Source organism: Lepisma saccharinum, chromosome 26 (assembly GCF_977018435.1).
Source record: "Lepisma saccharinum chromosome 26, izLepSacc3.1, whole genome shotgun sequence".
In the NCBI taxonomy this organism is placed as follows: Eukaryota; Metazoa; Arthropoda; class Insecta; order Zygentoma; family Lepismatidae; genus Lepisma; species Lepisma saccharinum.
The window spans coordinates 7208357-7231840 of record NC_139254.1 but is presented as its reverse complement, the minus strand read 5'-3'; the positions used below and the strand labels follow the sequence as shown (position 1 = coordinate 7231840).

Here is a 23484-nt window from a genome sequence, read left to right as displayed (position 1 = left end):
GTAAAATAAAAAATACATTTTGGTGTGGGAGGGGGCAAGTGTCCCTTTGCCCCAGCCAAGTTGCGCCTATGATATCACTAGATACAGTACGTTCACGAGCGCAGGAACATATTGAACATATCGTCGACCTCATCGATTTAAAGTTTAGCACATATTTTAAAACTATTACTACACTATCATTTCTGAAACTAATATTTCGGAAGTGTGTTTACTGAAGATTAAAGTTTATTTTCAAGCAATATTCTCAAAAATTATATTATATCTAGTGGTATAGAAATTATGATCGTTAAAATCATCAGCATATATTCGAAATGTTGAATTTTCCAAAGGACAATTTTCAACACAATAGATGGCGCTAGGAGTACAATTCCGATCTCACCCAACTTTTGTTTCACACTTCGCATCCCCTACATTTCTCTTAATTGAAATATAATAATAAAAATTATTGCAATAATATCAGCATATCAACAAAGAAATATTAGCGGATTTTCTATTAGCTGTGTGTAACAAAACTGCCGTTCTCCAAAAATATTCAATAATAATTTATTTTAATAAGATAATTTGTCATAAATTTCTCAGTTTGCGTTCTATCTCATATATGTTCCTCCTTTTTAGTTATATTTATTATGAGTAGGGAAGGGATTCTATGGTGCAAAATTATGGTCGGGAAAGGGAAAAAATATGTTCTGAAAATGTTTTAAAAAAGATGGTGATAAAATGCCTTTCTTTTTCTGCGCCTTCTGTATATAATGCTCGCGGACCTCATAGAGAACTGTGGTTGCGCGCGGACCGCTGAGAGAACTGTGGTTCTGCCGAATAGGTTTTGTTGAAGTTCGTGTTTTCTTTCGTGGGTTTTTCTTCATTATCTTGGGAACTATTGGAGCTGCAATGATTATATTATACCATTTCATACCTCTCGTTCTGCTCTACAAGATGAGACTGTAGGATTTTATGTAGCTGCTTAAGAAGTGTGAAAATCGTTTATTTTTCTGTTCAATTTCTTAACAAAACATGAAAGAAAAGGAAGGAAAAAGATGCTGACGGAAGCATCAAAGAGGGAGTAAAAAGGGTATAACTGTGGTAATCTCACAAAAATGTGCAACAACGTGTACTCATTTTACTTGATTTCATTTCGTAAAATACATATCTCAAGCGATCGGTATGAAAACAGCTATATTTTATGAAAGGTGCTGCACATTAAAATCCCTTCCCTATTAATGATACTCCAACAGAACCACCAATTTCCGTGCGCTTACAATAAAAGCATTCATTCACTCACCTAGGACTTGTGTCTGCAACCGCATAGTGGCATTGGTTGGTAGTTAGAAGGCGGTGGGTTTGCTGACGACCGGATGCGCTCCAAAACTCTCGTTGCCTGGTCCTGGAAGCAAAAAAACAAGAAAATAATTCAGCATTAAAATCTTATGAAGGTCAGTTGGTCAGTGTGTTGAGGTGGCTAATGAACGAAAGCCAACGCAGGACCTTTCTAAAGGTGTCAAAGGTCAAACCTGCTCATCCTTTGACCTTAAGATCTACTGCCTCCTTCAGGAAGTGCAAGGTGTTATGATGATGGAATTTATCCAATGCTTTCCTTCAATTAATTGCATTATATTTTCAAAAATATGCACTTTTCATTTGACTACAAATAAATGCACATTTTTGTTGCTATCAGTGTCAGCGTCGTATAAAGTGTGGTACCTGCAGGAAACTCTGGGGGGGGGGGGTAAAGGCGACCAGGGGCGTGGTGCTGATCACTTCACCCTCGGCCGTGATCAAGAAAGTATGTGGCCTAACTCCACACCCCCTATACGCCTTCATGGCGTGGTGCAAAGCACAGGGGAACACTTTACTTTTGTTTAACTTATCGGTTATTGGAAGTAACGAGATACTTACAATACATTCACCAAGTAATAGTTACTATTTCGAGTTAGTAAGTCCTGATTAGTTATATATATTTCTTCAATAGTTTTTAATTATAGTGGATCTTATATGTAGGGGAGTTATGTAATGTAACTCAGTTACATCTTGAAATGAGCAACTGTAATTGTAACTCACTAACTTTTTTGAAATTAGTAACTGTGACAATTCTGTAACTTTTTGGTATTAATAAATAACGTAATTTAGATACACTTACTCAAAACTCGTACACAAAAAGAGCTATTGAACTAACAACTCCGAAAACTTGACCAAATTTATATTCCCAAGTACAAGCTTAATGTCCAGGGTAACCTACCTACAAGTTTCTTAGGCCCGTACCCAGAGGAGGGACCATGGGGGCCATGCCCCCTCCCTTGAGCCATGAAATTTTTAAACGTGAACCTGTAAAAAGCTACGAAAATAACATCCTTGCATAAATATATGTGTTTGTTGTGTAGAGAGGCAGTCCGCGACATTGGGTAATTTTAGTTTGATAACCCCTGATGCAAGGATACCAAAGTGGCGGCGATTGGAGGGCATGGGGGCAGTTACCCCCCGCCCCGTTATTTCCACTTTTGCTCTTGCACTATGGCCTCTTAATGCTAAGCCTGGTCTACCCAGATCCGGTGGGGGTACGTAGTGATTCGGATCCCACTTTAAACTGTAGGTCCAGTCCCAATTAGTCTATCTGTGCATAAAGGTGGTCCTAAAACAAAAACTCAAACGTGTCTACTAAGAGAAAGTAAATTGTCTTTGCTCCCCCCCCCAGTTTTGGCACCCAATCACCGCTACTACCAGGTGAAAATCTCTCCCTCTTTTTGGGGGGGAGGCTATTGTAGCGGGCTATAGGTTACATCACATTTAGAATTCTATATTGTAATAATAATTTCTAATGCGTATAATTTAATTTATAGATATATTATTTTCAAAACATAGACTTATCATGTCTGTTCAATGGTTCTGGTATAACAAAATTAAGGAAATTTGGAAACATATATAATTTGCGAAACTCAGTACTATTCGAATCTGGCCAGTATCGGCGATTGGGTGCCAAAACTGGGCGATTGGGTGCCCCCAGACACCCCCCCCCCCCCAAAGAGCCGCTACTATATAAACACGGATCTGGTCCCTTCCTGAAAAATATCCTGGGTACGGGCCTGCTTGTGAACATATTAATACATGTAAAATATCAGCACTTTGTCATGGAAACTTAAGCGGGAAACAGCTGATGTAGTCGCAGCTCGGCGGAATTGATCAGTTGCAGAATCGTGTCCTTCTTTAATCCACAAGTTTTTAGGAAATGACAATTATTTCATCCCAATTATAGTATTTTTTATTATATTCTCAAAGTATGAGAAATTGGTTGCATTTAGAGAAAGAGTGCTGATAACTTCTTATACGTTAAGAAAATATTGTGTGTCCATGTTGATTAGTGTAAAAGATATGTTCCATGAATTAGTGATGAATAAAATGCAATATGGCCAATGAATATGTCATATTGAGCTAAATTCTGATATTCATTTTACTGTAGAATGAATATAAAGTAACCACTATAAATTGAAATTGGGATCCCTTCACAATAAGGCTGTGAAAGTATAAAAACTATGAAAACGTTCAAAATTTTTATTTTTCAGCGTGAAGCGTATTAAAATACGACATCGACTAGTAATCTTAGGAGAGAAAGTTGCGTTTTAATAATTTCACAAGAGACAAGAAGTTATATGACACCCTAGCGCCATCCCACGACTTAAAAGGAAGTTTAGAAAAATGACTCCCACACTTTCGACGTGGCCTTAGGCCACGTCTCGTGCGCTCGCCCACGTGCTTCGCTTATTTCAAAAGTTTAGAACGTAACGTCATGCGTGTACGGGCTCTAATATGGTATTATTGTCTATTTTGTTAATAATAAACTGGGTAAGTAAAGACCGTTTCAAGATAGTTAGTTAAATGTTTTATGTAAACGAATTCAATAGCGACACCTAATTGGAAAAGCAATATTTGCGTCTTTTGTAATTATCACATTTCTAAACGTAATTGAAAAATAATTGAATGGCTTATTGCAGAAAGGGACCTGAGTCACATTTTTGAGGTATCGGAGTTAATTTTTTCATCTCCACTGTGTCTAGCAGCATACTGCAGGGGGGTGCATTGAGGGTTGCAAAGTTAACTATTCATTATATTGAATATTTGAGCCAAGAACGGCACATTTCTTTCTTACACTATTAATATTATACGATTTTTCATTGTTTTTCTCAGAATTGTGCAAAAGTGACTCAGGTCCCTTTCTGCAATAAGCCATTCAATTGTTTTCCGTCATTCCCTTCAAACACCTACCTTGCCTCTGTAATAAATTCAGACACTCGTATTTTGAAATACGAAAAGTCTAGTACAGTGGGATCCATTAGTATTACACTGCAAATTGTCCATGACTATTTTCATTAATTTTTTTCGTACATCCTGTGTGTTTTTAAGCGATGGATATCTATGTATGCTGGTGCAGAAGTTATCAACAGCTTATTTTGAGTTTTCTTTGAATTCTTGAAGCTCTTAGTGGGTCAAATAAAGTGCACGAACATGGTGATTGGACAATTTGCACGGTAATACTCATGGATCCCACTGTACAACTCAATTGCCGTATTTTTCGGGGTGGAAATAAACTTTTTTCTTTTAGTTCCCTAGCAATGTCCGTTCCATGGACAACAACAAGCACCGCAAACTCTCTAAAGAATTGTTTCTTATTATACCTTTAAACATTTAGTTAAAACAAGCACGATGTACATATTTTCGCATTGAGTATATCAATATCTAATTCACTAATTGTATCTGGACTGAATCTACTTCTGATGTAGATGTCAGTCTTGTTTGAGGCACCTTTTCAAAACCAGGAGTTGATTCATCTGTGTGCTGTTGATCTGTGGGAAATGTAGCTAGACAATTAAGAATTGAAGGAAACAATGTGAGCAAAAAAGAAAGCCATGGAAACGGTTGCTAAGGACGTGAAAAAGGGCATTTTCACCCTTAAAAAAGGACCAATTGAGCATTTTCTTAATTTTCTAGGCTTTTTGGGACAATTTTATGGGGGGTCGTAATCGGGCATTTTTTGCCTCCGAGGCTTCCTTCATGGAGAACATTTATGTCAGTGAGTGGTGGGATTGGGACTATATATATATTGGACTCGCGCACTTTCGACGTGGCCTGTGGCCACGTCTCGTGCGCTCGCCGACGTGGATCGCTTATTTGGAAAGTTTTGAACGTAAATTTATGTGTGTATGCGCTGTAATATGTACAAATAATCAAAATATTATTGGTTTCTTTCTTAATAATAAGCTGGGTAAGTAATAACAGTTTCAGGATAGTTAGTTAGATGTTTTATGTAAACGAATTCAATAGCGACACTAAATTGGAAAAGTAACATTTTACTTCTGTAGTCAGTTTTACATTTTTAAACATAATTGAAATAAAGAAATGTTTTCCTTCATTCTTCGCAAATTTCTATCTCTCCTCTGCAATGAATTCTGATGCTCACATTTTAAAATTCGAAAACTCTAATACTGTGCACAAAGTGGACTTAAAACACCAAATCAATCAATCAATCAATCAATCGAAAACTCTAGCATAATTCCCTTACAGTAGCATTCGGGGTGAAAATAAACTTTCTTTAAGTTCCCTAGCAACGTCCGTTTCCATGGTGAACAACAAGCACGGCAAGCTCTAAGGAATTGCATGTCATTATACCCCCTAAACATTTAGTTGAAACAAGCACGATGCAGATATTTACGCATTGAGTATAACAATATATACGTAATTGTATCTGGGCTGAAACTTCTTATTATGTAGATGTCACCCTTGTTTCAGGCACCTTTTCAAAACCAGGAGTTGATTCATCTGTGTGTTACTTATCTGTGAGAAATATAATGTAGCTGGACAATTAAGAATTGAAGGAAACAATGTGTGCAAAAGAAATGCCCGTGGCAACGGTTGCTAAGGACGTGAGAAAAGGGCATTTTCACCCTTAAGGAAGGGCCGATTGAGAGATTTTTGAATTTTCTCGGCCTTTTGGGACGATTTCATGGGGGGGTCGTAATCGGGCGTTTTTCGCCTCCGGGGCTTCCTTCATGGAGAACATTTATGTCAGTGAGTCAGTGAGTGAGTGGTGGGATTGGGGCTATATATATATATTGGATGGATGGACATACTCTTCCATTTTCTCTCAGGGGATAAAAACATCCCTGGCATATTTAAAAATAATTTTCTTTTGACAGGGATACAATTCTCGTGTGTGTGTGGGGGGGGGAATCCCCGGCATCCCACCTAACTGGTAGCACTGCGCCACGGAAGTCCTCTCTCTCTCTCTCTGTTTTTGTATACATGCTCCTCTCTCCTCCTCTAAGCCCCGCGACAAGTTAAGTTTGCAGCAGGTTTTATGTATTAATACACGCAAGAACGGCGCTCAGGGTATCCTGTGCAAGTCTTGCCTCAACCGCAGAGCTGTTCATATCACAGACAGTGAGAAAATCGACAATATTGTAGAGGAAGTAAATTCTGCGCGCACGTTTGGGTCTATATATGAGAAACGTTGCTGCAAACTTAAGCTGTTCCGGGGGTTAGTTCGTTTTATTTTTCCTTCTTCTTTCACCTTTTTGCATCTCTATTTTCTACCCTCTCTTTTTTTCCTTCTTTCTTTATTTCTCTGTATACTATCGCTTTATTCCAATCGTTTTCTCTTTCCTCCTCTAGTATCAATTTTCTTTCTCTCCCTTCCTCTACATCCCTATCTTATTTCCCTCTTTCTTTTGTTTACTCCCACTCTCTATCCGTCTTTCATTTTCTTCTATCCTCGATTTCTTTCTTTATCTCGTTCGTCTTCCATCTTCTTCTTCCTCATTTTCTTCATCTATTTCTTCTTCTTCTGTTTCCCTATAGATCCGTGAAGACAGCCCCACACAAAACGGCACAAATTATAAAACATATTATAAAAATTAGTGCCGAATTAGTGCTATCAAAATATGCAATCCAAAAAATTAGTGCTACTTTAATATACCAGAAAAATGAAAAAGATTCTGGGTGAGGCTAACTTCACGGTGGCCCCACCTACAGCATGTGCTAAGATTTAGTGCTAAATTAGTGCTGATCGACCCGCATGAATGAACAATTAGTGCTATTAATACAAGCAAGTTATTAGAGATTTATTGATTCCTTTGATCTGTGCCGCCTGTGAAGCTAGCAGCACCCACAACACCCAAAATGTTTAAATCCCACGCCAAGATTTAGTGCTAAATTAGTGCTGATCAACCCGCATGAAAGGAAATTTTTTTGGATTGCATATTTTGATAGCACTAATTTTTAGAATATGTCTTATAATTTGTGCCGTTATGGGTGGGGCTGTCTTCACGGATTTTTTCGCTCTTTTTTCTTTGCTTTTTAGTTTCTATCTCTTTCCTCTCTTAATTTTTTCCCACTCTTTCTATCTGTTTATGCGTGTTTTACTTATCGCTGTATTTAAAATGATACTGAAAGTTTGTATTTTGGCGTGCAAAGACTATTTCATGTTAAGCTACCCTTGCCCCTCCGCAGGAAACGCCACTCTGGCTGTTTTCAAGGCTCAGTTTCGAATCTAAAGAGAGCGACAGGCAGGGCAGAAGTGAACGGGATCTTTTAAGAGTGCATGACGTCATACGTCTTCCTGTGCATACATATTGCTTTCTTAAAGCTACGCGGCCAACCGCTGTCATATATTTCAAATTTTATCATCGGCTTTCGTTTCGGCCTAGTGTCGTCACTGAAATCGTCCGACATTACGTAAAACAGATCAAAACAACAAAAATAGCGGGACTTGAGTGAGAGTGGTCAACTGAAGATGGCTCTAGTGTCGTTACTACACTTGGTCGTTTTTTAACTTCCTTTTATGTCGTGCGATGGCGCCAGTGTGTCAGATAACTTCTAGTCTCTTGTGAAATTATTGAAATGTAACCTTCTCTACTCAGGTTACTAACCAATATTGTATTTTAATACGCTTCAGGCTGAAAGATAAAAATTATGAACGTTTTCGTAGTTTTTATACTTTCACAGTCTTATTGTGGAGGGATCCCAATTTCAATATATAGAGGTTACTTTATATTAATTATACAGTAAAATGAATATCATTAATGATAGGCCCTTTTTAGGACCAAAATTCTGACGGCCCTTTTAAGGACCACAACACTCAGTTCGTAACTGAACTGCCATCACAGATCGAACCTCGAGCGACAGTTGCAGAGGTAACAGAAACCAATTCATCGCACTACGCCATTACCACAACTATAAAACAGATGGGAGTCAAGGAAACGATGCTTCTACAGAAAAACTTCAAGAAATTTCAACTGTCAACTGAATATCAGAATTTAGCACAATATCACACTTCGTGAGAAGAAATTCGCCATATTGCATTTTATGCATCACTAATTCATGGAACATATATTTTACACTAATCAACATGGACACACTATATTTTCTTAACATATAAAAAGTTATCAGCACTCTTTCTCTAAATGCAACCAATTTCTCATACTTTGAGAATAAAATTAAAAATACTATAATTGGGATGAAATAATTTTCATTTCCTAAAAACTTTTTAGACTGAAAAACAAGCAAAAATGTTCAAGGTTATTGATTGATTGATATACTATTTTTCGTGGGGTGGTTTCGGCACGTGTCTACATTATACAACCTTTTAAGTATGTATACGAGGAAATATACCCTTATCAAAAACCTGTAACTTAAAAATTTAAAAAAAGGGTGTAAAGAGCCCCTTGAAAAAGGTTGTAAAGATTTTGAAATTTCCTAACATTTCCAGGTTTTCCAGTCCAAAAATGAAATTTTTCCAGGACATGTTTAACTTCATGATTTTTGCTTTTGAACCTTGTATTTTTCAATTAAATATATAATCTGTTCATTATTATGAATATTCAGTTTCACAACTTTTTTTTTTTAGCATATTTCATTTTATGCACACAAGAACATGTGAAAATTGGAAGAGTAAAATGCAAAATTTCAATCGGTATCAAATGTTTGGGTGCTACAATCGCGTGCATCTAGCCTTCAGGCTAAGGTAACAGAGGCACCAAAACAGATCTCCAGAATATAAAAACAGAAAAAGTTCATAAACTACATGTTTATAGTGTCGTAGAAAATTCTGCTTTTTTGCTTACATTCTAAGTACACAGCATCTGGAGAAATTTTTGTTGCGTACAGGAATTCTATAGAAAATGCCTATAAAATAATAGACGATAACCTTATCTTCACCAACCTTTCCGATAATTATGATTATATTGACAATGTACATTAGTTATCAATCAGATATTTGGACTGCAAGTTTTCCTTTGATATTCTTTCTAATATCTAGTATTATAAAAGTGAAAATATATTACAGAAATTCGAAAGAAACCATAATCTTGTACAAGACTGAGAATCATAAGAACGAAAGAAACAAGTTTCTAAACTGAATTTTTTTTTGGGAGTTGAATCACAAGAACCAAATCCAGAAGTGGAAGTGAACTGATTGTTCATTTTGCAACTTTTTCTCTTGCAGACTCTAAAATGCACGTAAATTCCAGACAATCTGCAAAATTCTCTGACATTTACCTGATTTTCCCCTGACAGGTCAAATTCCCTGACATTTCCCTGTTTTCCCAGACGCGTAGCAACCCTGTATAGGACACATACCACACATTAGAAAGGCAAAGCTAAGAACTTTTCTCAGAAACAGTGTAAAAGGTTCGCCCTTCTCAGAAACCTACAAACATTTGCTAAAACGCTGTCATCATCTTCAAAGATGGATGATCAATCGTTGGGAAGGTTAAAACTCTCTGCGAGGAAAGTAAAATTGGTACATTCATGGACGTCCCTGAAAAATGAAAGTCAACCAAAAGTTATAATTTTTCACATATAATTTCATTCCAGCCACAATCATATGTGTTAACTATTGCATGAGTATGATAAATTCCAATTTAAGCAATGTTTTTTTGAGGGAACAACACTATTATTGGGGAAAATGTGCCTTCTTTGCCCCCCCTGAAAAAAAAATACCTTCCTTGCCCCTCTCTGGAAAAAATCCTGCGGACGTCCATGGGTACATTCGAGAAGAATGTGCCGAATACTTAAAACAGCCTTACATACACGACACATACACATCTAGCCTTTGCAGCAAATGACGATGTGTGAGTCTGTTGTTTCCAATTCTAAGCACCTTTATAAGCTTTATAAAGGGGGGAAGCCAGGGAATTTCTCCCCCTTCTACTTTCTTCATCCACGGCTCTACATTTATATTTTCATTCCCAACCAGGGAAAGAAAATCCCCCCCTTTATGAATGAGTGTTCTATTATTATTCGGGATGGCATGACAGTCATAGCACATTCAATCAGGGTTGTTATAAAGGTCCAGGAATTTTAAATAAATTCAATTCCGGTCCAGGAGAGAAATTCGACAACCGTAAATGGGTTCTGAAGCGTAAAGAACCTTTTTATTTGTAAAGTATTTTAATTCGGTCCAGGAACGTTTTTTCCAGCTAAATTTAAATACGGTCCAGGAACCCTCTTTTCCCGAATGAATTTCAATACGGTCCAGAAACCTTTTTTCCGCCTTAATTTAAATACGGTCCTGGAACTTTTTAATGATACAATACGCAACTCTTGTACCGAACTTAAATTTTGCGATAAAAAAGGTTCCGGTCCTGCAGCGGAACCCAATTGAACCCATTAGAATTTATGGGTTCATGGACCTTTTAACATCCTTGCTTTCAATCTTTTATGGATGATCTTTACTTTATGTTCAGTCAAAACCGCAAAAATCAAAACGATCTGTTCGAGGATGGTGAAGCAGTGGCAACAACTATGACAGAAATTAACAAAATGTTTGACATTTGTTGCGTGGCTACTTATCAACCTGTGTCGGCAGTAATAAAGAAATATCCGGCCCTTTTACATTTCACTTCGAGTCATGAGCTCAGTGCAGCTATCAGTTGAAAAGAAAGAGAAAATGCTAAAGAAGGTACCAACTTATACCCTGTCCCAGCTAACTGTGGAGCAAGGCCGCAAGTTTTGAAAAGTAACTCCGTTATAGCTAGTCACTCTTCTAGAAACGTTAACTGCATTGTAGTCACTCATTTTGAAAAGTAACTCCGTTACAATCATTCGTTTTAAAAGGTAACTCCGTTACAGTTACATGTATACAAAGTAACTCCACAGTTACTTATTTTGAAAATTAACTAAGTTCCAGTTACTCATTTTTAAAAGTAACTCAGTTTCAATTAATCACTTTGAAAAGTAACTCAGCTTCAGTTATTCATTTTTAAAAGGTACTAAGCTTCAGTTATTCATCTTGAATAGTAACACAGCTTCAGTTATTCATCTTAAAAAGTAACTAAGCTTCAGTTATTCATTTTTAAGAGATACCAAGCTTCAGTTATTCATTTTTGAAAAGTAACTCAGCTTCAGTTATTCTTTTTTAAAAGTAACTCAGCTTCAGTTATTCATCTTGAAAAGTAACTCAGCTTCAGCTATTCATTTTGAAAAGATACTAAGCTTCAGTTATTCATTTTAAAAAGTAACTCAGCTTCAGTTATTCATCTTGAAAAGTAACTCAGCTTCAGTTATTCATTTTGAAAATATACTAAGCTTCAGATATTCATTTTTAAAAGTAACTCAGCTTCAGTTATTCATTTTTAAAAGTAACTCAGCTTCAGTTATTCATTTTTAAAAGTAACTCAGCTTCAGTTATTCATCTTGAAAAGTAACTCAGCTTCAGTTATTCATTTTGAAAAGATACTAAGCTTCAGTTATTCATTTTAAAAAGTAACTCAGCTTCAGTTATTCATCTTGAAAAGTAACTCAGCTTCAGTTATTCATCTTGAAAAGTAACTCAGCTTCAGTTATTCATCTTGAAAAGTAACTCAGCTTCAGTTATTCATTTTTAAGAGATACCAAGCTTCAGTTATTCATTTTTGAAAAGTAACTCAGCTTCAGTTATTCTTTTTTAAAAGTAACTCAGCTTCAGTTATTCATCTTGAAAAGTAACTCAGCTTCAGCTATTCATTTTGAAAAGATACTAAGCTTCAGTTATTCATTTTAAAAAGTAACTCAGCTTCAGTTATTCATCTTGAAAAGTAACTCAGCTTCAGTTATTCATTTTGAAAATATACTAAGCTTCAGATATTCATTTTTAAAAGTAACTCAGCTTCAGTTATTCATTTTTAAAAGTAACTCAGCTTCAGTTATTCATTTTTAAAAGTAACTCAGCTTCAGTTATTCATTTTTAAAAGTAACTCAGCTTCAGTTATTCATCTTGAAAAGTAACTCAGCTTCAGTTATTCATTTTGAAAAGATACTAAGCTTCAGTTATTCATTTTAAAAAGTAACTCAGCTTCAGTTATTCATCTTGAAAAGTAACTCAGCTTCAGTTATTCATCTTGAAAAGTAACTCAGCTTCAGTTATTCATCTTGAAAAGTAACTCAGCTTCAGTTATTCATCTTGAAAAGTAACTCAGCTTCAGAGCAAGGCCGCGCACAGCGTCAGAGAAGCGAAGGAAACCTATTGGCTAGAGCGAAGCAGTAGACGCTGCTGGGAAGGCTGGTAACTTCAGTCGCTTTCTTCCATGCAATTCTGTTCCTCTCACGTGTTCATTGGTGGAGCCGTCTCGCGTCACTACTTGCGCAGAGACTTGCTTTCGTCTGCCTGCTCCACAGGTAGCTGGGACGGAGTATAGTTATTTGTAGGAGAACTTTGTCTTTCCCATGGGCATGTTGTAAAGTTGTATTACATTTCCTCAAACAGTTTTCATTGCTTCTACGTAATGCCAAGTCGAAAGATGTACAACAAAACAGCCGCGGAAAAAAAACTTTCCTCCTCCCCCAAAGGAGTCCTTTTTCGGACTCTACCTACAGGGACGATTTTCCTGTGACATTTTTTTTCTGATATTAGGCTGTAGAAAAGACACCGTGCTGCAACAAATAATTTATACATTGAAATCAGGGTACCGGTTTCATAGATCGGAGACACATTAAAATCGGATATTTTGTGTTTCGCGTGGTTCGTACTTACCAATTGTGTATTGCGGAACATAGTTCAAGGTACCATTATGCTTTTTACACGAAACAAACGCAATTTTTCACATTCTGAGTGCTTTTTTTATTCCTTTCTTCGCTTCCGGAACACACAATATGGCGGGCACATCTTGACTCACGTTGTGGGTATGCAGTGTTTCAACCTTCTTCACCGAAAAATACCTACTTTCGTGTTCGTCACCGGTGGAAATTATACATTATGCACGGGTAGCTGACGGATAGCCCCACGAACCATTTCCGATAAGGTTAGGTTAGGTTTGGTTACGTTAGGCAACCACAGTAAAAAAAGGGGGGTTGGAAACACTGACAGGGGCTTACGTCATCAAACGAACGCAGCATCCGGTTGTCGTAGGGCAAGCAAATGAAAGCAATGGCAATTGTGCGTCGGTGAGATATTTCTCTTGAAAAATACATGATTTCCCGGTCAAATATATTCCGCGATGAAAGAAAATACCTCGACGAACGTTGTAAACCTTCGAGAAACTAATTTCCGTAAGTAGTTTCTTGCGCAAAATTGAAGAAATGTGTCTCCGATGTATGAAACTGTTACCGAAATCAGTAGCGGCTATTGGGTGCTAAAACGGGGGCGCAAGGACAGTTTAATTTTTCTCTGTAAAGAAGGCTTAGCATTAAGAGGCCATAATGCGGGGGCAAAAAGTGTGTGGGGGGAGCAACTACCCCACCACGCCCCCTAATCGCTGCCACTGATCAGTAGTTCTGAAGTTTCCCCTGCATTTTCTTCAATTCGAACAGTGAATAATGACAGATATGTAAGAATCCGAAAAGCTATTTTAGACCGTGGGCAAAACTAAGCCGTGCCCAAATTAAAGTGACACTTCATTACAAACAACGGAACGCTATGAAATCGTTGCAAATTTTACAATGTAGCTAAGTAATGTAAACCATGTTGTTGCCAATTATTCCGTTTTGTTTAAGTTTTAGTTGGTGTTTTAAGTCCACTTTAAGCACAGTTGCGTGCCTGAAGAAGGGTAGGATCTCATATTAACCCTAGCTTACCCGACGGGGGAGCTGTCAGGCCAACCTCCTATTATTTTTTCGATTTTTCAACTCTTAATATTTAAAAAAAATGAAAATAAATTAATTTGTTTCCTACAGTTTTCCCAATATTTATGTTACTCTTCTTCAAAAATCCTAAAGGTAACTTAAATAGAGGCAAAATTCGTGTGGTGGGCCTATTAGCCTATCAGCCCCCCCCCCCCCGCACTGGTGATGTTTGTTCGGACATGATATTTTTTTATTTGATTTATTTTACTTCGCTTCTTGTGCCACTTTTGGCTAATTTGCGAAGATGGGGATGAGTGATGATATGATGAAATTGATGAATAGACATCACAAACGTCCATGCCCAAGCCAGAATTCGAACCCGGGACCCCTGGCGTTGCAGGTTCCGACATGACATTCATGTCTAAAATAGTGTGCAATTGGTTGATAATGTTCTTTTTTGTAATTATTATACTGACTATGTAAGTGGACGTATATAAATTCCCCCCACCAAAAGCATTTATGCGACATTAATATGTTTTTTCCAAGTTTAGTGAGAGTGTGACACTTGTGCAATATTTTTTTTAAATGTTGTAATTTTCGTAAATATTATGATTAATGTACAACTACACCTATATAAACAATGAAGGGAGAGTGAATCAATAACAAAATGATCTTCTTTGAATTTTAGTGATAAAAAAGGTGGGCCTGTGCCCCCCGCCCCTGAGGCAAGTACGTTTCTCGTACGGCAAGGTATGGTTAAGTCATATCAGCAATATTGCATGTTTGGATATTGAGAGTGGGTCATCAAGCATCCCCATTTCTTCCCTGGCACTGATTTCGTGACCTACCAACGATGACGTATGTAAACAAAGATTCTCTGCGCAGGCCTTTATTATAAGGAGGCACTGGCCACACGTTACATTCGTTGCCGCAGAAAACGTCGGGAAACTCTCTGAGGATGGTAAAAAAGGAAAACGACCGCTAAAGCTTTCTCCTGGCTGTGGGAATGCCAGCGATTTCCATTGAAGGTCACTATGGCATGTTCTCACTTTCCACGCCAGCCGCCGTCGCCATAATGGCGCTGTAAGCAGAGCGGAACGATATGTGGAGAGGGGGTACCATCAGTCCCCGGGATCTGAGGCACCGAATGTTTTATGTTCCGGCCGTGCCCTGCCAAGTCACGTACCATGTTGTCGCAGGTCGTCGAACCCACAACTGTCCGCATTTAAACCCTCCAAGTTAGGATTGGAGCAGGGGCGGTTCTAAAAAATGGTTAACGTATAATTGATTTGGTGTTTTAAGTCCACTTTATGCACAGTAAGGCTAATCAGGACTGGACCTACAGTTTAAAGTGGAATCCGAACCACGATCGAGCCCGGGACACCTTGATTACAAGGTGACGACGCTACCACTGCGCCTTCGGATAGAGACTATACCAGTCTTCAGTGGCTAACTCCGTTACTCATTTTGAAAGATAACTCCGTTAAAGTTACTTTTATTTAAAAGAACTCAGCTTCTTTTAGTCATTTTGAAAAGTAACTCCATTACAGTCACTCGTTTTGAAAAGTAACTCCGTTATAGCTAGTCACTCGTCTTGAAACGTTAACTGCATTGTAGTCACTCATTTTGAAAAGTAACTCCGTTACAATCATTCGTTTTAAAAGGTAACTCCGTTACAGTTACTTGTATTGAAAGAAACTCCACAGTTACTTATTTTGAAAATTAACTAAGTTCCAGTTACTCATTTTTTAAAGTAACTCAGTTTCAATTAGTCACTTTGAAAAGTAACTCAGCTTCAGTTATTCATTTTGAAAAGATACTAAGATTCAGGTATTCATTTTGAAAAGTAACTCAGCTTCAGATATTCATCTTGAAATGTAACTCAGCTTCAGTTATTCATCTTGAAAAGTAACTCAGCTTCAGTTATTCATTTTGAAAAGATACTAAGCTTCAGTTATTCATTTTGAAAAGTAACTCAGCTTCAGTTATGCACCTTGAAAAGTAACTCAGTTTCAGATATTCATTTTGAAAAAAACACTAAGCTTCAGTTATTAATTTTGAAAAGTAACTAAGCTTCAGTTATTAATTTTTAAAAGTAACTCAGCTTCAGTTATTCATCTTGAAAGTAACTCAGCTTCAGTTATTAATTTGAAAAGATACTAAGCTTCAGTTATTCATTTTGAAAAGTAACTCAGCTTCAGTTATTCATCTTGAAAAGTAACTCGGCTTCAGTTATTCAATTTGAAACGATACTAAGCTTCAGTTATTCATTTTGAAAAGTAACTCAGCTTCAGTTATTCATCTTGAAAAGTAACTCAGCTTCAGTTATTCATCTTGAAAAGTAACTCAGCTTCAGTTATTCATCTTGAAAAAACTCATTTAGAGTTACTTACTTTGAAAGGTAACTAAAGTAATTTTAGTTCCTGTCAACTCTTTGGAATGGGGAGGGGGGTTCTATCTAAATTTAGCTTATTAATTTTAATGAAAAGTTCAAAAACTTTCAAATTATAACTTTAATTTATAATGACAACTCGTCAAGGTAAAATAAATTTCGTAAATTTAACGTATAATAGGAAGGAAATATATGAATTATATACAATATATTATGTAGTGGGATCCATGAGTATTACCGTGCAAATTGTCCACGACTATTTTCATTAATTTTTCTCTTACATCCTGTGTGTTCTTAAGCGATGGATTTTTATGTATGCTGGTGCAGAAGTTGTCAACAGCTTGTTTTGAGTTTTCTTTTAATTCTTGAAGCTCTTATTGGGTCAAATAAAGTGCACGAACATGGTGATGGACAATTTGCACGGTAATATTCATGGATCCCACTGTACAATATAATATGAATTATATATATATATATTGTATATCTATAGTACAACATTTGTCTATCTCCCATTAACATGCAATATTTGATTGGCGACATGCACGCATAAAAGCGTTATCTCAAGCCTAATTTGAAGGTGAATTTGCCTTCAAACTCCATAAAATCGTTTGTACACCCTCCTGGAACAAAATCTAGGTTTCAAGCCTAAATCGGTATTTCTTTTTTGTACTTGTTGCTTTGAAAGAGGGAATTTTAAGGATGTTTTGAGACACGACAGGGTAATTACCCTCTGGGCAAGGAACATCACTTTGTAATCCTTCTCCAACTTAGAATAGCTCATTGCAGGGCGGGATAGGAAGCTACGGTCACTGGGCCTTGGGTTACGCGTCAAGGAACTCTCGAAGAAGACGTTACGTGTGAATGTGTGGGAATGGAACTCGCGAAGGTTGGGAGAAGAGAAATGCGTGGAATTTTTAATGCACGCAGGGCTGGATACGCATGGGCGTGTCGGAGAAAAGTGGATGAACGCATTATGACTGCACGAAAGGATTGCCTAGAATGGAATTAGGGAAAGGCTCTTCAGATCTCATAAATCGTTTCGCATGATGAGGATGGATTTGATCAGGTGGATGGCTTTGGGCCATTTCCCAATACGGAGAGACTGCTTACTTATTGCACCTTGTTTATTTTCTGCTATTGTTTTATTTGTTTACTGTCTTTGTTTGTTATCAATGACTTCATAGTTATTGAACTTTGAATATGCGCAACAGAATAACTATTATCTTTAAAATGCCGCAAGTTACTCTTAAATCAGACTATTGGTTAGTGAAATTTATAACCTTTCAATTTATTTGAATAAGCATATTTTAGATTTATATTTTATAAATCAGTTTGGTGATAAAAATATCCATATTCAACAATAACTACGCTCAATAATCATAATTTAAATCTTAGTGAAAAGCCGTTGACGCAGTTTTCTATGGTTTTAGGGCATCTGTACCAGAAGCTGGGCCTATTTCCGGTTTCTAGAAGCTTCTAGATATATCCAGGATCTAACGAGATAAATCTATTGTAGGGATAGTATCTAAATGCAAGTGGTTGTTACACAAAATAGGATTGTAATATTGGAAAATAATATTTTTAAAAGATCGTTGTACTGAGATGGATATATTAATAGTGATACAAAGGCTTCAGTAAACCATGGATATAAAGTTCATTCATTCATACTATATTGGTTTTAACAGTATACCAGCTCTACACCAAGTGTCCTAAACATAAGTCATGCATGCAACAGTTTTCATATACATCATATATCTACATCTATATCATGCAAAATCTAAAATTTATAATAAATACAATTGTTATATCTGGTGACTATATCAAGTTATACATTTTGAATATTTATAATTTTCATATGTCTATATTAATATCATGGAAAAATCTAAATATAATAAATACAATTGTTACACCTGGTGCCGATATTAAAGAGGATAAAGAAGTTGGGAGAGGTTTTCTTTTTTTTATTAAATGGATATAAAGTAAGATATACGTTTTTCATTTAAACATCACGTCCTGAGAAGTTTCAGTGTATATTTTAAGGAGAGTCCCATAACTCTACCTTGCATGGTGATTGGCCAGGTTAGCGTGACGTGATAATTTTTACCAGGGAACGTCACAAGCTGATCGGAAAGTTTCCTGAAACAATTTGGAAGGCAAGGGGAAATACAGCGTTTGAACAGTTTCTGACACATGTGCGTCGCCAGGAATTATTGTAAAGGAGGGGGTGGGGGCGTTAGCCCTTCCAAAAAGATATTATACAATTAATAAAATAAACAAATAAAACCTGATTCTTGCATTCTACATTCAATTTCTTCGATCAAATGCCGTTTTTACTTTGCTTATTCTGTTCGCATACTAACTAAATAACTTTATTTCTTATTAACAATAAAAATAACAAGCTTCGTGATTTTTTTAAACTCGAAATAAACCATTCTAATTTCCCATGTTTCTGAACATTATTCTCCCAAACTTGTTGCCGGACCCTGTGGCCGAGTGGTTAGCACATCGCGCTGCGACGCCAAGGGTCCCGGGTTCGAATCCCGCTTGGGCTTGGTGGTTTGTCAATGTCCATTCATCAATTTCATCCTTTCATCACTCATCCCCATCTTCGCAATTTAGCCAAGAGGCACAAAACGCGAAGTAAAATAAACTCAATCAATCTCCCAAACTTGTTGTCTCACAGGTGCTGGCTACACTGCACTTTAAGCAACATGTCTGGACTTATTCCAGATTTCCTTGGTGTTCTTCTGGACCCCTCCAGGTAAACGTGCTTTAACTAGCGGATATGCCTCATCTGTTTTTTGTTGCCTTTTGTACACTATGTAGCCCTCATTTCGAGATCACGCTCCACGACCCAACAATTAACGAAATCGTCTCCTTAATATTCAACAATGTTACGTAAGCAATTATTATATAACAATGGTATTGGGAAACGATTTTGATTACAATTTTAAGAAGGCGCCACTTCCGACCTCTCGGTTGCGTCTATGTTAACTATGACAAATTGTGGTTCGCAATTTTTAAGCTAACATTACGAGACGATTCCAACTCTTTTCTACTGAAGTTGTTTTTGGATTAATTGAGGGTTAGCCGGCATCCGTGGAGGAGTGGTTAGCGTATCACTCACGCCACGACGTCAAGGGGTCCCGGGTTGGAACCTGGGCATGGATGTTCTACGTGAGTGTCCCTTCATCAACTTCATCATATCATCCCCATCTTCGCGATTATCCAAAAGCGAAGTAAAATAAAGGGTCATCCAGAAAGTAAGTTTCCTTGGCCAATTAATTGATTGAGTTGGCGTTTTAAGTCCACTTTATGCACAGTAAGGCTAATTGGGACTGGACCCACAGTTTAAATTGGGATCCGAATCACTATGTGCCTCCGCCGGGTATCAAACCCGGGACCCCTTGATTACAAGGCGACGACGCTACCACTGCGCCATCGGGGAGGCCCAACTATTACCCATTATTTCTTTTGCATTTGACGCAGTTGGTATCTGAAATGCATTTTCATATTAATTTTTGCACGTTCAAGAAAAGGCTTTAAATGTTAGGGGGGATTTATTTTCATAAAGTTTGTTGTGTGACCTTTCACCTACAACTGTAATTATTAGAATTTTGAAACCTGTGGAACGATTTGTTCTTTGGATGAAATGGTAGAATATAACCTTGATCCTGTATTTTTCACTCGAAGTTTTATGCATTTTTATTTTGATTATTCTGTTCGAACACTAACTAAATTAACTTTATTTTTGTTCTTAACAATGAGAGTAACGAAGTTTAGTTCTTGTTGCATATTTAAATGAACGGTATCAATTTCCAGATGGGGTCCACCGACCCATTCGACCCCCCCTCACGACGCCCTTGCCAAGAAGCGTACATGTAGTTTCAATGCGGGACTGCACGAAAAATTCAAATTTCTGTGTCTCGACACAAATTCAAAAGAAAATTGCTAATGAATTGGTGAATGCTATATTTTCTAGTTTAACTAATAATGATAATAGTTTTATGATTGCGGATTTTTCAGGAGGAGGAAAACCGACTTCCTTGAGACGTCCTGTTTTTGGATAAAAATATTATGGTCACCCTATGTGAGATGATCTCACTATGTTCTCTATTTCTCCGTCTCCTCTTTCTTTTGTTCTTCGTCAGCTTGGGAGAGACCCGTTTGTTGTTGCCAAATTAGGTTATTTTAAGTCGCTTTTCTGTCACTTTTTGCTAATCGCGGCGATGATGATATGATGAAATTGATGAAAGGAGACTTTCAAGGAACAGAGCGGGATTCGAATGCGGGACCCCTGTCGTCATAGCGCGCTGTGCTAAACACTCCGTCACGGAGGTGTGATATGTGGCTTAAGAATGTGACACATAAACCACTCCTCTTGGGAGGCAATTTTCGTCTCTATCTCTTCTCTTTCTTTTCCTCTAAGTCTCTTAATTCACTTTCTCTCCTTTTCCCTGTCTGTTTCCATGTCTTTACATCTCACTGAGATGTAAAATAAACATAAAAAGAGGAATAAAGTGTGCAAAGAGATTAAGAGCAAAAGAATCAGGAGAGGGAGAAAGAGAGAAAAGAGAGAAATGGAAAATAAACAGAAAAAGAGTGAAAGAGAATAAGAGAGAAGAGAAACAGAGAGAAAAGAGAGAAATGGAAAATAAAGAGAAAAACAGTGAAAGAGAATAAGAGATAAGAGACAGAGAAATGAGAGAAATGGAAAATAAAGAGAAAAAATGTGAAAGAATAAGAGAGAAGCGAAAGAGAGAGAAAAGGGAGAAATGGAAAATAAAGAGAAAAAGAATGATAGAAAATGAGAAAGGAAAGAGACAGAGAAGAAAAGGAGTGAAATAGAATAAGAGATAGGAGAGAGAGAGAAATAAGAGAGAAATGGAAAATATAGAGAAAAAGAGTCAAAGAGAATAAGAGATAAGAGACAGAGATATAAGAGAGATATGGAAAATAAAGAGAAAAAGAATGAAAGTGAATAAGAGATAGGAGACAGAGAGAAATGAGAGAGAAATGGAAAATAAACAGAAAAACAGGGAAAGAGAATTTGTGAGAATAGACAGAGAAAAGAGAGAAATGGAAAATAAGGAGACGAATCATAGAGAATAAGAGAGAGAAGAGAGGAGAGACAGTGAGAGAGAAAAGGAGTAAAAGGGAATAAGAGATAAGAGACAGAGATAGTATGTAGAAATGGAAAAAGGGGAAAGAATGATAGAGAATAAGAGAGAGAAGAGAGAAGAGACAGAGAGAAAAGGAGTGAAAGAGAACGAGAGAAGAGACAGAGAGAGAAATAAGAGAGAAATGGAAAATAAAGAGAAAAAGAGTGAAAGAGAATAAGAAAAGAAAAGATAGAAATGGAAAATAAACAGAGAAAAGAGATAGAGAGTGAACAAAAAGACTGAGCGGAAAAGAAAGAAGAGAGAGAGAATTGATACAGACACAAAGAGAGAGAGTGAAAGAAAAAATGAGAAGAATGAAGACGGAGAGAGAACAGGATATAAGGAAACACAGAATATAATCAAGGGACATCAAATTTGCTTTGATTAATTTGCAGTTATCTTTCAAACCTCTAAAATACTACCTCTTTGCAGATAAATATTATATTCAAAACAAGAAATATTTTTTTATTAAACGAAACGGTTTCCAATGCTTATCTTTGGAGAAAGTAAGCGTGCTCTGAAGAAGTAGCCTATTTACGCATTCTAGTTTTATAAGGTAAACGCATAATCGCTCCATGCCTCATGAGACAGGAAAATGACCGAAAGTTACAACCGTGTAGTGAAACCCACCGTTATGTGAGATCCTTGGACGTTAATGCATACTGGAGCGTGTATCATTATGCGACCCATATGAACACACACGCGGAATGAGACGCACATGCGTGATTGGTTGATGTAGGTAATCAAATGTGCTCACGACATGTGGTACGTTCTCACGGGAGGAGCGAGCAAGGTTGAACCGAAAACTATTATGTAAATTGTTTACAATTGAAGGACCTGCTCGATAGCGTAGTGGTAATGTCATCGCCTTGTAATGAAGGGGTTCCCGTTTCAATATCCGGTGGATGGACATAGTGGTTCGGATTCCACTTTAAACTGTAGGTCCAGTCCCGATTACTCTCTCTCTCTCTCTCTCTCTCTCTCTCTCTCTCTCTCTCTCTCTCTCTCTCTCTCTCTCTCTCTCTCTCTCTCTCTCTCTCTCTCTCTCTCTCTGTCTGTTTCAATGTTTCTACTTCCCTATTTCTTTGTTGATTTTTCTCTGCTTCTCTTTCGTTCTTCCTATTTTCTCCATTTACCTATTTCTTTCTTTGGCCCTTTCTTGTATCTCCTGTTTCTCTAATTTCCTCTCGCTTCTTCTCTTTCTTGTACCTCTAGCTTTCAATAAATTTCTTTCTTCTTCTCTTTCTCCATCTATTTCATTCTTCTTCTGTTTCTTTCTCTCCTCCTTTATTTCTCCATCTCTTTCTTTCTTCTTCTGTTTCTCTATTTCCTATCTCTTATTTTCTTTCCCTACTATATCTTTATTTCTTTCTTCATCGGTTTCTTTCTCTCCTCTTTTATCTCTCCATCTCTTTCTTTCTGGCTTCTGTTCCCTTTTGTCTTTCTTCTTCTGTTTATGTCTTTCTTCCCTCTTTTCCTTCTCCATCCTTCTTCAGTTTCTGTATCTTTCTACGTCTCTTTGATTCTTCTTCTTCTGTTTCTCTATTTCTTTCTCTCTTCTTTTCTTTCTCTTTCTCCATCTTCTTCTCTCTTCTTCTGGATTTTAGGTTTTTCTTTTTCTGTTTCTCAATTTCTTTCTTTCCTCTTCTCTATCTCCACATCTCCTTCATTTTTCGTTTGCTTTCAACTTTTTCTATCACTTTTGCCCATTCTTTCTCGCTATAACCTTATATTTATCCTCCTTGCACCATTACAATTGTCTTGAAACTTCCTCATTTTCTAATGCATTCCGCTCCAGGATCGGAACCCTTTTTTCTCGCACAATATTAATTCGGTGTAAGTTGCGTATTGTTTCAATGAAAAATAAACCTGGACTGAATTTAAATTGAACCGAAAGAATTGTTCCTGGAC

At 37.1% G+C, this 23484-nt stretch overlaps 1 protein-coding gene across 1 annotated transcript in view; it reads right to left on the bottom strand.

Annotated features, from left to right (window-relative positions):
• The window catches only part of LOC145979449 (uncharacterized), a 215684-nt gene that overhangs the window by 169430 nt on the left and 22770 nt on the right, over positions 1 to 23484 (bottom strand). The window contains exon 2 of the mRNA XM_083112352.1: positions 1280 to 1381. Within this exon, the coding sequence (XP_082968478.1) occupies positions 1280 to 1304 (25 nt within the window). The 5' untranslated portion in view covers positions 1305 to 1381. The remainder of the gene's footprint in view (positions 1 to 1279; positions 1382 to 23484) is intronic.